General features: G+C 32.2%; 1 protein-coding gene and 1 long non-coding RNA gene across 4 annotated transcripts in view; one reads left to right on the top strand and one right to left on the bottom strand.

The window, feature by feature from the left end:
- LOC127738272 (uncharacterized) overlaps positions 1–14,769 on the bottom strand; it is a 46,402-nt gene extending 31,633 nt beyond the window's left edge. The window contains exons 1-2 of one of the 3 annotated variants that reach the window (XM_052249459.1): positions 14,382–14,769; positions 9,594–10,194 (exon numbers count right to left, since the gene is read on the bottom strand). In XM_052249459.1, the coding sequence (XP_052105419.1) occupies positions 9,594–10,130 (537 nt within the window). In that variant the 5' untranslated portion in view covers positions 10,131–10,194; positions 14,382–14,769. Of the gene's footprint in view, positions 1–9,593; positions 10,195–13,474; positions 14,158–14,381 lie in introns of those variants that run through there. The other 2 variants (XM_052249457.1, XM_052249458.1) reach the window with 2 other exon arrangements.
- Positions 1–17,841, top strand: part of LOC127738281 (uncharacterized) — a 31,630-nt gene that overhangs the window by 1,600 nt on the left and 12,189 nt on the right. The window lies entirely within an intron of this gene.

Below are 17,841 nucleotides of genomic sequence, written 5' to 3'. Positions count from 1 at the left end.
ATAAACGAGACAGCAACATTGCGACACTAATAGCAACAACAAAAAACACACAAAAAACCAGCAAAACATTTAAAGGGCAAAGTATACAGTTTTCAACAATAGACGAGTTTCTATATATAATACAAACTGTATGCCAAGATCTAAAATCGTCGCGATTATAAAATAATTGTGAATTAATTAAACAGAAACGATCAGAGATCTGACACTTACACCAATGTTTTCTAGTACAAAACATTAGATATGACATACACTAATGAGGTTCCTGACTTTGGATAAACACAGGAATAGGTTCCAGGCTTTAGATCTCCATCCTAACCGCTTTTAATCTAAATTAGTAGACTCACAAGATGTACATAAAGGATCATAAGTCCCCTGTTTTTGTTTATTATATATAGAGTACCCCGCCTTGCTGTTCTGTTGTTCTACATACATTTTATACAGCAACGCCACAAAACGCTAACAGCAGAATTTTGAAATTTCAATCGTTCTGCATACGCAATTGTATAAAGAAATAATATTATAATCCTTAGATATATCACTTATGTTTCAATGTGTCAATTAGTGAATCGTTGTGAATAAAAAAGCTACGTGACATAAAGAATTATAATAAATAAAGATACGATTAAACCTTGATATATAACCTTGATCTATAAAATAGAAGCCATTATTTTTTTGGGTTAAATTGATCTTAACATTAATTATTCTTTAAAATATATGTCAATACTAAATACTCTAATATATATGTGATAAACAGTCAAGGCAGGCTCAAAGTACGTACATATATTTCAACTATTTATATAGACGTCAAGTCGTTCCTCATCATATATCGGCATAATATCGGTGGCTATAATGTTCCTACCAACATTTCATTCTAATAAGTATTTAACAATGAATATGTCAATAAGACAGTAATATTTGTGCATTATACACAATCCTTACTGATACATAATTATGCTGAGAAATTATGAACAGCAAAAGCCTCGCCATCTAAGACATTTACACATGTATGAATGAAGGAAGATCGGGTAAGCTTCATTTGTCCCTTATATTTTCTTGTTTACTTGATATTTAAATTAAAATGACCGGATTTCAAGAAATATTGTTCTGAGAATGTAAATATCTTACACTTATATAAAAATGAGATGTTTAAATGAAAATGATTCGCTTAAGAAGTTTTGTTGATAAATTATTACCCACATTGTTAAAGAAAATAATTTGTTATTTTTTAATTATCTTGATCAAATTTCAATAACGGTTTTTATTGTAAAAAATGTACCTCACGGTATGTACTTTTTTTTTCGATATAAAAAAGACTAAAATATTTTAGCTATTTCATTCCATAATCCTTTCACTATGCATTGGTCAAAGAATTCAAAGACAGTTACCACCGTAAGTATTTTTGCAATCATCTTTCCAAAAATTCGTATATGTATTTCTGATTGGATAAGAATAATGGTAATTATTTTTACCGTTGCTTAGTCTTTTTCGTATGGTAAGGTAAGAGACTGCAATATCGAAAACAGGTAATCAACTAATAACTGTGTGTGTCTGTTCTCGACATCATCTAGGTCTGTTTTCCAACTAACAAAAAGTAAAAAAACAAAAGTACCGAACTCCAAGGAAATTTCAAATCGGAAAATCCCTTATCAAATGACAAAATCAAAAGCTCAAACACATCAACAGAATGGAAAACAACTGTCATATTCCTGACTTGGTACAGACATTTCCTTATGTAGAAAATGGTGGATTAAACCTGGTTTTAAAGCTAGCTAAACCTCTCACTTGTATGACAGTCGCATACAATTCCATTATATTGACAACAATGTGTGAACAAAACAAACAGATATAATAGGTAAAAATGTCAAATATTGGGGTACAGCAGTCGACATTGTGTTATGATCTTTATCACTTTAAAAACAAACTAACTACACACTAGGAGCAATGTTTAACAAAAGTAAGAAAAAAATCCACCAAGTTGAATAAACTTACATACCATTTAATTGATTAAATTTGTTCAAACATAGATTGCTTTAAAAAAAAAAAGGCTCTATAGTTTATATGTTGACTGCTGTACCCCTATTTTTTACATGTTTACCTATTATGTCTTTTTTTTGTTCACAAATTATTGTCAATATAATGGAATTTTATGCGACTGTCATACAAGTGAAAGGTTTAGCTAGCTATAAAACCACATATAAACTACCATTTTCTACATAAGAAAATGCCTGTACCAAGTCAGGAATATGACTTGTTTGAGCTGTGGATTTTGCCATTTGATAAGGGACTTTCCGTTTTGAATTTTCCTTGGAGTTCGGTATTTTTGTTAGTTAACTTTTTAAAGCAAAATCCTTTATTCTAACACATTTAGTTGATGATACCAGTCCTTATGTGTATGTGGTTTATGTGTCAAAAAGTTGAATAAAAACAACTTTTCAACCAGGTCATTAATAGTACATTCAATGAGCTTTCTTGACATAACTGTGCTTTCGTCATTATCATTATTATTTATTATTATTTACAATATAAGGACCACTGATGAATGGAGAACGTTAAGGTTTAAATTGTATTTAGTTGCATGGACTTTAAAAAAAATCAAACTTTCATTCAAATATTCTACACATGCATTCACATAATCTAAGTAATGAATAAATCGTACACTGTTTCGGGATCTCTTAAAGAGATTAAAAAACAAACCCGATATTATATAAAGGATACTGGAATCAATGTGTCAAATATATACCGGCAAAGTATAGTCTTTTGTCAGTCTCTATATAATATTCAATATAGGTCGAACCTAATGTACAGGGGAATCTGATAAACCAAAAAAAAAGTGATTTTAATGTCAGTTGTGCTGTCGTTGTTACTAGGTTTATTAAAAATCGACAACAACAAATGTTTGTTTCAGAAATAAATTGATTCCGTCGATATTTCTACGATCGGGTTTTTCCAGAACACGATGAATCACGACACTGTTAATTCCTCACTGTGGACATTTGATGATTGGTTCTATTGAATCTTCTATTTCACGACTATTTTTCAATAACTGACTAGAGAGGTTAAAGCTATACCTTTTCGTAAAAAAATCCTTCAGAGTTTTTTTTTCTATTTTAATATAATAATTCCATTATCGATTCCTTTCACGAGAAAAGTCCCATATCGTATATTGCCTTGAAATGCAATGTATTTCATACTATAAACTTGACAACAACAAGCATTTGGTAATCAAGCCGTCAGTGGATCTTACTTTTAAGTTCAAACGATATATGACAGATATTTTTTAAGTTTGTGATAAATTCGTGAATATATTTAAATATAAATCGCTACACAGACGTTAAAACTTATACATCAGACCGTAAATACATCTTTAAAAATAAAATCGTCATTCTTTATGTATATATGTCATATTTTAGGGACGGGAGGCTTGTCAAGACGATACACAAAAGCCCTAGAGAAACTCCGACTAGATTCCACGCACATTGTTCAAACAATGAAAACAATGATTACATTTTTATATTTATAAATGACATTATCATTGACTTTTTCGCATTTTCAACAAAAGTTCAGCAATTGCAAACGACCAGTGATATTTAAAGCTGTACCCTTATTATAATTTATATAATAGAAGAAAAAAAATAGAAGCTAATAATCTATATATAGGACTCAACTTAAAATAATTCTCATAAAAAATGACGTTTCTCATGCAAAATTGACACTTGACGCCTTTGGTCATTATTGTAAGGCATTTTGTAAACTGTTCATTGCGCATATATCAATGGAAAATGCTACGCATGTAAAGAATTCGAAAAAGCACTATTAAGACTTATCGTGAAAGTTTTTTAAATATACTGACGGACCTTACAAACGCAGCACACATTTTAGTAATTTTTTCACGGGGGGGGGGGGGGGGTCTCAACATGGGATTTTGGGTACAGTTGTGCAGTTGGGATTTAAAAAAAACACCCCATTCATATATTAAATAATTGTGAAATTCCTACCTATACATATATTTCTCAGTAAAATCATAACCCTTCATATATTTATCAGCTCAAATAGTACCTATATGCATATACAATCTTATTAAATATTAAAAACACTTTTCAATTATATAATATACTTTAATTTATATGAAATATTGAACTTTTCAAACAATAACAAGTAAAAACACTGTTTTGAAGGTGCAATACCACAAAAACATAGGACTTCACATCTGGTTATAATCATGATCGTTGCACAACAAACTGAAAAATTAAGACCCATTAATATGTCACAATTGGTCAATTACTACCTATTGATATATTTCCTCGGTAAAATTGCACCCCATTGATATATTTGACGTATCAAAAAAGGGACCCATTCCAGCGGCACATATGTATATACCTTCATATAGGAAGAGACCCCCTGTGGATTTTTTTTTCACCAAATCATGATTAATAATTGCTCCTCATGCTTACCATACTTCTTTCTATTCAATATCTGTAGTATACCGCTGTCCAATAGTCATTATTCGATTAAGCAAAAACAAATCCAGGTAACAAAACTAAAACCGAGGGAAACACATCAACTATAAGAGGAAAACAACGGAACAATAGAAACACCGAACTACAACAAAAGCAAACGCCAACATACATAGAAACGGACTGTAGATAACAACTGCCATATTCCTGACCTGGTACAGGACATTTTAAGAAAAAATGGTGGGTTGAATCTGGTTTTATGGCTAGCCAAACCTCCCGCTTATATGGCAATGTTAAAAATACCACTAAAATGACAACACTACGTGACAGGAATACAGTACAAACAAACGCAAGAACACTCAGCACAGAGAAGTACATAAATAAATAATATAATAGTACATTACAACATACAATGTATAAACCGCAGAATAACAATGGACACCTCCCATGAATTTACTGCGCGTCACATGATTGGATTGACGTAAAACATTTCTTGAATCCATACCCTTACGTTCCATTACGGAACGCCATTTTCGAGGTTAACGACTGCAATGTCAATCGCTAACCAAAACATGAAAAGCAGAGCCACGCCTTAAATGTTTCCGATTTACTAAATCGCAATAGAATCGACTACAGAATTTTTTTTAAAGGTCTACAGTTTAAACTGCATAATTGCCTAAAATAGACCGTAATAGGGTGAGACAGAGGCCAAATTAGAAGGAATAAAACAGAACTCAAAACATACCAAACAGAGCTGGCTGACTTTTATGTCAATAAATTTGGCGTTGGTTACAATCCAACGGTGACACATCCATTGATAAGGAGGAAACCAGGGTTTTAGTGCATACCACATGATTTGGACATTCACCTTTCGAACTCAAAACCTTATTCTTACAATGAGGTAATGAATAAAATTTATGTTTATATATTTATCTTATAAGTATTGCATATTTGAAAATGAAAATGAAAAGTATAATCTGGTGTTGCGTTTTCAAAGTCCGTCAGTATATATCTTTACGTATTTGTTTAACGTCCTTGTCACAGTGACCCGTCATATTATATGACAAGGACTCAAACATTTTGAAAAAAAAAACAGTAGAAAAATATACTTTAATATACAGACACAATATATTTGTAAGCAGAAAAATGAGATCGATATGGTATTATGTTACAGATACCATCTAAAATCATATACACGCATGCTTTAATAATCTTGTTTACATGGTATAAAATATCTTAATACTCGTATCTTCTATGATATAAAATATAAAACACTATTTTTTACAAATGTGAAATAAACCATCTAAAACTGTTAGATGCATGTATCAGTTCGGAAAGCAGTCTGTTACATTAGTTACGACTTTTCAGTCAATGAAACTCGATATTTCACGTGTAAAATAGATCTTTTTTTTTCACTCCTCTGACGGCATACATTATATAACAATAATTTGTGCCAAGACGTTGCCAACGAAATTACTTAAACACGATGAGAACGCGTCGAAATTTCATATCAAAACTTCATGTAATGAAAAAAACAAAAGGCTGTCAAATTCACAGAAAACCGGGTTTTTCTTACAATTATTAGTGTCATGATTAAAGTAATTAAGGACCGACATTACTCATGAACGTTTAAAGTAAAAATCCTCAAACCCTATCTCGACCTCTTTTTTGTCATGAGAAACAACATATTCAAGTTTGAAAAGAATTGGACCAAGCGTTCTCAACTTAAAGCAGGGAATCGACATAAAGTTCAATTTCAGACATCAATCAAAGATCATAACTCTTAAATGACCTCTATTTTGTCATTAGTTATAAAAGAGAGGTGAAAGATACCAAAAGGATATGCAAACTCATAAGTCGAAAACTAACTGACAATGCCGTGACAAAAAATGAAAAAAAAAAAAAAATCAAAAGATAAACAATATACAAACACGACATAAAAACGAAAGACTGAGCAACACGAAACCAACCGAAATCCGATGCGATATTAGGTGCTCCGTAAGGAAAAGCATATCCTACTCCACACGTGGCACCCGTCGTGTTATAACATGTTGAAATTTGAAAACCATTCGTTGAACGTTTCTCAAGTTATTGGACGAAAACAGCTTGTGCCAACGTACTACCCATGATTAATGACCGGATTTTTCCATCGGAAAACCCGTTTTAAAACTAATCCAAGAATTCAAATATAGAAAAATATCCAACTAATTATCGAACAACACTGGTAATTCACTCATGGGCTACGCGTTCCTGAATCAATGTGTTGTTCGGTCACGAAATCTTTGATTAGTTATTCTTTAATTATCGTTTCTTTTACATTCATGATTTTCTAATATGTCCATTACCTTTTACTCCATCATCCAAAGCCGAGGAGACCGAAACGAAAAACTATAGATGTAAACTAGCACTTGGTTTACATTTCAGGACATGGCTTCTTGTAATGTATGAAGGTCGCCTTTTAATCCGCTTTTTTCAAACTTTAATAAAGTAACTATGCTCTGGGAAAAATTCTTTTGTGATTTTTTTTTCACAAAAAAATGGTCATTTCAGACAGATGTCAGATGACTTTAGGAAAATTAGTCGTTCACATCTATTTAGGAATTATAATGATATTAAAAATTCTGCGAAAGGGGATAGTTAAGAGCTCTGAATTCAACAATGTCCGAATTACAAGATTAAAAAAAATCAATTTTAGGTAGACATCAGATATGCTGACGATATATATCTTACAAATTTCAATGTAATAAAGTTTGATGTATATTCCCTCAAAATTCAACTTAACAATTGGAGGTCATCGTATGATTTGTGTGAAAAAATGAGGTCCAATTACTGCCTTATTTTCTATCGATAATTCGAGGGTAATCATTTTTGGTAAATATTAATAATAATAATAATAAATAAATGGGGAATGTGTCCATGGGACACAGATGATGCCCCCGCTTGCATATCATATAAATTTATAAAGGGACATAACTGAAGAACAGTAAAAGTGACGCTACCCAAATTTGTACTTGATCTGAGTTTTGTGGTAATAAGCATTGTGTATAAGTTTCATAACATTTGGTTGAGGCAATTTTTCCCTTTGTAAAGGGGCATAACTCTAGAACAGAAAAAGTGATGCCACCAAAATTCAAACTTGATCTGTATTTTGTGTTAATAAGCATTGTGTATAGTTTCATACTATTTGGTTGCGGTAAACTTAAGTTGGAGAACAAAAACGAAAAAATTCAGCAGTTTTTCCATTTGTAAACGAGCATAACTCTGGAACGGTTTAAGTGACACCACCAAAATTCTAACTTGATCTGTATTTTGTGGCAATAAGCATTGTGTACAAGCTTTATAACATTTGGTTGAGGCAAACTAAAGTTAGAGAACGGAAACCAACTTTGGGACGTACGTACGGACGGACGGACAGATGGACAAGGGTAAAACTTAATGCCCCCTCCGCTACGGCGGGGACATAAAAATGGAAACCATTTTCAGCCTTCCGTCGGAATACTGAGCTGATTTGGAGACATTATTTAAAATGACGATATTACAAAGCAAATATAACTTTTGTGGGTTTACCTTTTTTTGACCTGATTGCGATAAATAATAAAAGTTTTCTCCTTCGTTGGCAGCCCACCATTTAGATATAACGATCGAGCTAATATAAATGAATTACGAGAAATCATATATTATATGTGCGTTATGGTTGTCACTCCGGATAAGCACAAAACGCTATATCGTGGCGAAAATGAGGTTTATCTTGTGGAGCTGCTTTTGACCTTATAACAACTATGCAGACAAGACAGTGTCACGTAAATGACGATTCCCTGTTCAGGATTTAAACATTCTCAGTGAACATTAGTGCTAAAATTTGGTATTAAATTATGAAATGAATGATGACAGATTTTTTTTTTTAAATTAACTAAAATGTTTCCCTAATTACGACCTGAAAAAAAAAGTTTTTTGAAAATTAATTTTCATCCTAGCAGATATGGAGGTGATTCTGCAAGGTCAGAACGTAACTTTGAAGTGAATTAGAAAAGATAATAAGTTACGACACAAAAGGGGATCAAATTATGACCACAAAAGATATGCGAGTTGGCTAAGGTAAGACAATTTAGCCTAGGCGACGACACAAAATGGGTCGATTATAAACGAATGATGCAAGAGGGGTCTATTTCGTACAATGAACCTGTCATTCTTCTAATCAAAATACATGTCAATCATGCATGTATGTCTTCACTAAAGTATGAGTTGCTTATTTAAAACATCCCCGACCATGACGGAAGTCTCATAAATGGGACTCATACATTTGATAATATTTTGTCCAATATTGTGTATCGTTGCTACTGACAAGTTTGTTTGTTGACGTTGACATTGATGAAATTATTAGCTACTGTGAAAAATATATGTCGAATATGATTAAATTAATCATTTTAAAAGTAAAAAATTCACAGATTGTTTCTTAAACAATGAAGGATAGTCTGTGACAAATATTTGAATATATTATATGCAAATACAAAATGTCAAAAATGTTTAAACAAAACCATTATAGGAGTGGCAAAGCTTCAATATGTGTGCAAACTTATATGGTCATGTAGTCCAGTAGTTCTATGAATTAAAATTGAAAAAGATTTGTAGATTTTGATATTCAAGTGTGTAACAAATCACTTTTACTATCAAAGAAACCAAAACTCCTTTTATTCAGCCACCAAATCAAGCAGTATTCACTAACTATTTTGTTAATTCTTACAATTATTGATAATTGACTAATTATTGGACGGTATATAATGTAAACTGTAGTTGATCTACTCTTTGCGGCAGTAGAATAGTATTCCCTGTGATAAAAGGAAAGCTAAAAAGTTCGTTGGAAATTTCAGTATTGAACAACTCGAAGAAAATGCATGATGAAACTGCAAGCATGACTGTTCGTTTCATGTACCAGTGTTATCAAAATATAAGATGTTAAACAAATCTATTTAATTATTGAAATATATTGTCCCTTATTGTTTCAATGTGTATACTTGTACGAATATATGGTCGATATTCGCAGAGCATTAGGCTGAAGTACGCATCTAGCATATCTTAGAGTAAATTCACCGTAACATAGAAGAGTGGAAAAGGACGACTACGATGGTTATTTTTACTTACCATGTGAAGTAACCAGTACACGTGACGCTGATTTTCATAACAACAAAGAAGGCTACCTTCATCTGTTTTCACTCTGTCAATATTATACAATTGTTTATAAGCGGATAATGCACTTCTATGTAGTCCAAGACCATTGCAAGCAATACATACTTGTGTTTCGTTCAAAGTCGATAAAATTCTAGGCGAATCTCTATTACCGTATAAAAATAGTGTGCATAAAATACTTATTGCTAGAAAAAAATTCAAAACTAACGAAACAGTTGATTTCACAAATAAATGTTTTTGTCCAATGAGATTTTGAAAGAAAATCGTTATGAATTCACGTCTTGTTGGTGTAGTTCTTGGTGTGGGTTTTCCCGCTGTTGATATATTAATCCCAAAGGCCCAGATAACTTCTTCTCGTTTCCCATTTGCACAAGTTGATATTTTTTCTCCTATCTGACTCACGTATCCTGTTTCTAAACAGGAACAGTTGTTAACACAGTAGTTGCAATTATCGCTTGATGATGACGATGAAGAACGTGTAAGATCATTCATTTGTCTGCTTTCATGCAAATGGTGTAATGCATCTTCAGCTCCTTTCTCGCATGAAGCTTTTTCACTGTAAAGTATAGAGTATATATTACAGAATTAAATAGCTAACACTATAAAGAAAAAAGGAAAACTATGATATGACTTTCTTTGCTAGTAGCTTTGCGGACGTTTATCGTAGATTTAATTACCCCAAATCGAGCAGTTCACAGAAGGTTATCGTGATGAATTTATTCAAAAAGTTAGTTAACCAATTTGTTCCCGATTACCTTTGTTTAGGTCTTAAGCCCTTGAAAAGTTGACATTAAGCATAAATGTCTCAGAAATAAAATGACTTGCACAAGGTGTCTTCTAGTGTAAAGCTTTAACTTCTGATACTTCCCAACTTACTTTACGCTTGTTCTTAAAATTACAGACAACCAAACCCAACAAGAAAAAACAAATCCCTTTAAAATCTTTTTAATGCATGTATTAGTTGTTATTATTAACTTTACACAACAAGTATTGATGTTTGTAACTTATTTTACCAGTAACCTTCATATACATTGTATATATATTTATCAATTGTTTAATAAATAAAACGACAAATGTGCGTCGAAAGGATGTTATTTGCCTTAATATTATCCAAGGTAAAGAAGTTGATATGTATTTGATTATTTACATTTAATGATGACCCGACCAGATATTCAATGCGACTTTTACTACCAAACAAAGCGTTAACAAAACATATTTTGGAGACCAAAGCTCACTCGTAAATCTGTCTCTCTGAAACAATAAGGCTTCAACCATGCTAAGCCAAATAGACACATTATATATCAATTTGGCGGTGCGTCCGAAACGCTTTTCTGGAATTACCATTATCAGAAACCCAAACAATATTGAAAGTCAAGGATGTATAAATACCTGAATACGATAGTTTTATGACCAGCAGGGACTATTATAAAGAATAACTAAATTCATACAAAAATAAATATTTTGTCTGAAGGAGTTCGGTTACTTAATAATTTGTAAATTTTTCAATAGACAATTTGAAAGCTGGAATCTTTCCAAACTGATTCAATATTGTACAGGTATATACCACCGTTATTAAGATTATGACGTAAGGGTAAACAGCTATATCGATCACTTCCTTTGCAGTCTATATATAATTTTTAAAGGCTGCGCAGAAGATTTGTATATTGCGGGTATCCAGGATCAAACTGATAGAACCACTGTTAATTTGGCAATGCATTATGGTCAGATAAGATACAGACTTATTATTTCCTACTTCATGATGTCTTATAAGCGGTAATTATCTATCAGCAGATTTAAGCAAGCGACACATAATGGATATCTGACTAGTGGAACAGAAACAGCCACTGAAGTATGCCCGAAAAGAGGGGGGGGGACTACCCCAAATTAATCTGATTTTGTAGCATGTAGGTTTTCGGTTTCAGAGAGAAAGCGAGTTATACCCTTCATATGTATGAGTTCAACCTATTATCATTATTTGCAATATGCGAAGTTCAATATTTTGTAAATTATTTTGTTCGATAGTTATTTAAAAAATTATATTTTGTCTTCATACCATGCTAGGACCACCGTATTTAACTTGTCAAATCTTTTTCTAAAAAAAATATGGAACAAATAAAGTCAAACAGATTGCATCACATCAAAGGTGTCTCAATTCATTTTTTTCTGATGAAGCCACCAACTAACCAACGTGATCGCCGCAACCCTAAACAATATTATAAAACCAAAGACGAAAGGTACATGTAGAATTAATCGTAAAATGGTCAGCTTACTGAAGTCAGTCGGAAATTCCTGTAGTTTAACTGGAATGTACCGTAAGTATGCATTGTAAAGAAAAATGCAGCATCTGCAGTGGTGGATTCAGGGGGAGGCGTAGAGGTCGTATGCCACTCATTTTATTGGAAAATATATGTTTTTTACCATAAAATCATCAAAATTTTGTTTTCTTCACTTTAATGTAATTACGCTCCCTTTCAAAAACCCTGATTTGTTACAAAAATCCATGTTTATTTATATTCAAAAACGTAAAATCACAAAAATACTGAACTCCGAGGAAAATTCAAAACGGAAAGTCCCTAATCAAATGGCAAAATCAAAAGATCAAACACATAAAACGAATGGACAACAACTGTCATATTCCTGACTTGGTACGGGCATTTTCTTATGTAGAAAATGGTGGATTAAACCTGGTTTTATAGCTACCTAAACCTCTCACTTGTATGACAGTCGCATAAAATTCCATTATATTGACAACGATGTGTGAACAAAACAAACAGACATAATGGGTAAAAATGTCAAAAATTGGGGTACAGCACTATAAACACAAACAAATATGTAACAAAGAAGCACAAAAGGGCACATAGACAAAGCACATGAAGGATTCAGTTCCGTCCTCTTAACAATTCTCGATTCTAATTATCTTACTGTTACTGATACTTTGTTACATAAAAGAGTTTTAAAAAGTGACGTAAACTGAAAGTTTGAATATCTTACTCTGAAATTCAGAACACTACTGTGCTTCTTCGAATTGTATATGTCTAAATCTGTCAGCTCAAAAAAGAAAGAAAGAAAAGTAAAAAAAATGAAATAAATAAAAACCGCATCCCCTTCGCACATATTCGTAAGGTAAAATCAGTATTCCTATGGCAACCGGATTACAAAAGAAGTTTTACAGCTATGTCTAGCACATTGAAAAGGGTATTAATTTCAGTACGATGTCTATGAAGAAAACAATGGATAAAAAATAATTGAAAAAAAAAAATGGTAGGAAAGAGCACATTAATTTCATTTTATAATATTCACAGGCTATGCTGCCCATCCAGCTTAGATATGAAAACCAGAGATAAACAAAAATATAACTTTGTGGATAAGTATCTATAAAGACACGAAAAAACGACAAAAACAATTAGTGCATGTCGTAAAAGTTTGACATAATAAAAATTATAAGCCGCTTCATTAAAAAAAAAATCATTGTCCTCTGACAAACAATTGTTTGCTTCTCGATCAATGTATCCGACAAAGCTCTGGGTTTTCAGATATGAAAGTATGCTGGAAATATTTGGAAAACCCGGAAAATGGCAAAAGAAACCATTTCAATGAACGTATTTTCCAAATATTCAGATGTCTAGATTTGAAAATCTTTTAAACAATAAAAGAAATGTTTATAAAACTATAGAAAGAACTTAATTTATAAGACAATATACGCTCCAAACAAAATTATAACGACGCAAATTTAGGGCAATTGAGAAACTATACAAATGTCTTTTTTTCAACAGTCCAGAAGTATTAAGGTAGTATACTTTTATACGGGCCGGAAAACTTAAATTGAAAACTCTCACCCTGATTCTTCCATAATGTCATAAAAACTACGATGAATTGAGACTACACAAGTAAACAAAACAATAGTAAAATCAAATTCAATCCTCATTCCACATATTTTAGGACTTTCCATGTTTCACTATCGTCATAATATATGGAATACAGCTTTTCTTCCACTAAGTCTCTCACATTTTATTACTTTCCAGTTGAAAAAATGCAAATAAATCCAACCACTACTACTATTTTCAGTTGTATTTCCACTGCTATTGATTTTCGCCATATTTTGATGTTTTTCTTCAGAATTTAATAACAATTCGAACTGAGAACGCATGTTCTGTTACGAGGCTGCGATAAGTTATTGGTAAACACGGGTTTTTCCATGATGCTCCAGAGTTTTTAATTGATTAATCTCATCATTAGAAAATTTGCATAAAATATTCATGATTAAAAAAGATGATTATAACAAGTTATCAAAAATATTATCACAATTTTCTTTAAATTGAAAATCGATCATTTGAAGGACAATTCCTTAGTAGAACCTCTGTTTGTGCAACATTGCCGCATTAATTAATTAATGACGTCATTCCATTGTTGACGATCTGAGCACCACAGAGCTTGAATTATGTCCCTTGATAAATCTGACACTGACCTTTTAATTAAACAAACCACACTTACGCAAAACCAAAACAGGACAACATTTTAAAATATAAATAAGCTATATACAAATATTATTGTTCGTAACAAGAGATCAATAATACGGATTGTTCCAATATGCTTCTATTATTCACAACTGCAGCAACATCACAATTTGTTGACAAATTAAGTTTAATGTTTTTACTCTTTAAACTAACAAATATACTTAATATAGAACAATACAGTCATATGAATGTCTAGCTTAGTATCATTCTACCTTTTAATTTTACTTACCTTTCGGAGAATACTATATGTTTACATTTTATCGAGTACTGTGGTTGACCTACTACAATTTTAAAAATAGATGATACTGAAAACGGAAAACGCAGAAGTATTTAAGTCCATTTAAACGATATCCATTTAGAAAATAGTCCCTTGAAACGGTGTCATACATTCCATATTTTGGCTATAGGTCCAGTTTCATTAAAATTTCATTTTTCAAAAGGCATTTCATTACCATTTTGCGGAAACCTGTACTCTGCTTATCGATCGTACACATGCTAAGTAGAGTGTGGCCGAGGGATATCTAATACTGGCATGTTGTAAAATATAAACAAAACTATATTTGAAGACAGGGTTGGTTTTCTTCCATTTATGGATTTTGTGTAATTTTTGGTCACCGAAGAGAAGATATTTTCCCTATTATTTGAGGTACATAGCAATGTAGCTGAGATAATTTAAAGTTTATTTATAGTCGATTGGAAAGCCCTTTGAACCTCAATAACTATCGTCAGCTGATAGTTGAACTCGCATAATAAATATTATGTTTTGGGTTTTCCACAAATTTAAATCCCATTTTATACATTAAATGACACTTTAATGGTCACTATTCATATTATCGAGGACTGAAATAGTTGTCTTTTCAATTGATAATCGATTTTAAAAAAGAATAATTTCTATATCCCGTTTCTGAATTTGTGTTTTATAATATAATTATCATAATCAAATCCATGCTTTATTCTAATTGGAATACATGTGGAGTTCTATTGAATAACGAATATAATGCATATTTGTTTTTATTCATTTATGCCAGTCCAATTTATTTAGGACACCATACATTTCTCTTCAAATAAAAAACATATTTGGCAAAGAAATTTGCACTTTTAAATAAAACGTCAAGTTTTATTATACAATAGCATCAGCTAGCGATCATAAATAATTAAAAAATAGGTTAATAATGCATGAATGCTCAGATATATATGTGTCCATCAATGAACTTTAAAGCAGAAATAGACTCTAAATTGCAATTATAGATTTAGTTTTAAAAATATTAAATACAATTTTGGGATCAAAGAACCGTTCTATAAAATGTATTAGTACATGTAAGAACCTCGATACAAGCTTAGAGGATTAACCGACGTAATTCTGAACGTTCTTAATCGCAAGAACTTCTACCATTTAATATAAGAGGACAACTTTTTGGCCCCTTGAATATGAACATCAAAAATTGCTGAAAACGTATCAATTATCATTCCTCAGATTTTTACAATATAAAAGTCTATCATAAATACGTGTTTGTTTTAAGAACTAAATCTTCAATGCAAGAACTGCCAAAAAATGCCTAATGTTGTTCTTATCGTCCTGAACATTCCTGAAATATTTGCCACTGGACGTTAAGCAACCAACCAAGTCAAATCAATATATTGTGCTGTTACACCACTGTCTCAGGTTGGGGGCGGGTTGAACGCTAACAAACAAATTAAAACCACATTATATTTATGCCTGTCCTAGGTACAAATGTAGGTCAGGAGCTTGTAATTAAGTAGTTGCCGTTGTTTGATGCGTGTTATATTTGTCTTTCGTTTGTTCTTTTATCATAAAAGTGGCCGTTGGTTTTCTCGGTGGAATTGTTCAACATTTTGTCATTTTCGCACTTTTTTCTCTGAATATACGGTATGAGTTTTGCTCACTGTTAAAGATCGTAAGATGACCAATAGTTGCTTACATCCACGTTTTCAGACTCATTTGGGTAGTTGTCTCATATCACATATCCTTATTTAATATTTAGATATAAGTCACAGTCTCTGTTGAACTTGAAGATACTTTGTTGCAACACTGTTTTACTATAGAAATAGATCCATAACATTTGCTCAAAACAGGTTCTACTGGAATACTAAATGCCGATTTATACTGTATTACATCTGCGTTCATAGTTAAGGCAGCAAGAAGTACACGGACTCGACTTCCCTATTCCTTTTGAACCCGTCTATCTAGGTGCAAAAGAAGCAACGTGTACTTCCTATTTGATCATTCCCTTAAAAAAGTGTACTTTACATAGTGGTGTCGGATTGTGGGACGTATTGAATGAGGCGCTTTTTAACACTTGATTACTAGTATACAATTAAGGGTTTATTGCACAGAAATGGAAACCTACACTTAAATAGGTTATATGTACTGTAAGAAGTGGAAAATTGTGTATTTCAAAACTACAAAAGCTAGACTATCAATAAGCTTTTATAAAACGGAACCTTAAACGATTCTTGATACTACATGAATGGAATCTGATATCCTTTTTTAGTAGTTAGGTATGTGCACTGATATCTGCAGCCTTTTAAGTAGTTCTGTACACTATCTCGTTACTAGTTCGTCCAGAGTTTATAATAATGTCCATGTTTATTGAGATCTGATGTTTTTGGGTAGTTCAGTATGCTATCTTGTAAGTAGTCTATCCAGAATCCATTAGCACTGAGATCTGCAGCTTTTGGGGTAGACCAGTAAACTATCTTATTAGTAGTCTGTCAAGAGCTCATTAGCACTGAGAACTGCAGCTTTTTTGTGTTGTCCAGTAAACTATCTTATTAGTAGTCTGTCCAGAGTTATTAGCACTGAAATTTGCAGATTTTTTTGGGGTAGTCCGGTACACCATATTGTTATTAGTCTACCCAGAGGCCATGTGCACCGAGATCTGCAGCTTGAGCGACTAACACGATTACTGCAATAAACGTACGATGAATGAGCTTGTCTGAACTTTATGTCATTAAATTCTTTCCGCCAATACTAACTAATTTAAGGATACTCAAGATAATAATTTGCCACAGAGAGTTAACGAAAACGGAAGACTTGATCATTGATTGTTGCTTGCTTATGCCCTGTTGAAAATTGTTCATGCACATACAGTAATAAATAATATAAAAAGATATGACGAAGGTATACGTCATCTCAAATGTTAAAGATACAGACACAACAAACTAAACATAAACTCATCATAGCTACCAGGCTTAAGTTTGTACACCAGACGTGCGTTTCGTCTACAAAAGACTCATCAGTGACGTTAGAATAAAACAAATCTAAAAGGTAAAATAAAGTACGATGTTGAAGAGCATTAAGGACATAAAATTCGGAAAGATATTACCTGGTAAAGATAAAGGTAATCTATTCCTGGGATCATGTCAGTGAAAAAGCAGGAATCTCAAGATGAACGGAGGGAGGTTCCACACCACTATGTACATCCTGCTTTACGCCATTTGTGCGTTTTCAATGTTAAAGCATTAACAAGTGTTACGGCAAAGATTTTTACAAGACCTGTATTTTTTTTTTTTTTTACTTCTGATGATGATAGTATACATAAATGGGATTAATTAAAACATTAACATTCTCAATGAAACGATCAAATCATAAGTCTTAATAAAATAATCTACATCGGCTTACTTGTAATAAGAGATAGAGAGAGAGAGAGAGAGAGAGAGAGAGAGAG

This window comes from Mytilus californianus, unplaced genomic scaffold (assembly GCF_021869535.1).
Source record: "Mytilus californianus isolate M0D057914Y unplaced genomic scaffold, xbMytCali1.0.p SCAF_4, whole genome shotgun sequence".
In the NCBI taxonomy this organism is placed as follows: domain Eukaryota; kingdom Metazoa; phylum Mollusca; class Bivalvia; order Mytilida; family Mytilidae; genus Mytilus; species Mytilus californianus.
The sequence above is the reverse complement of the archived record's forward strand: the minus strand, read 5'-3'. Positions and strand labels throughout refer to the sequence as shown.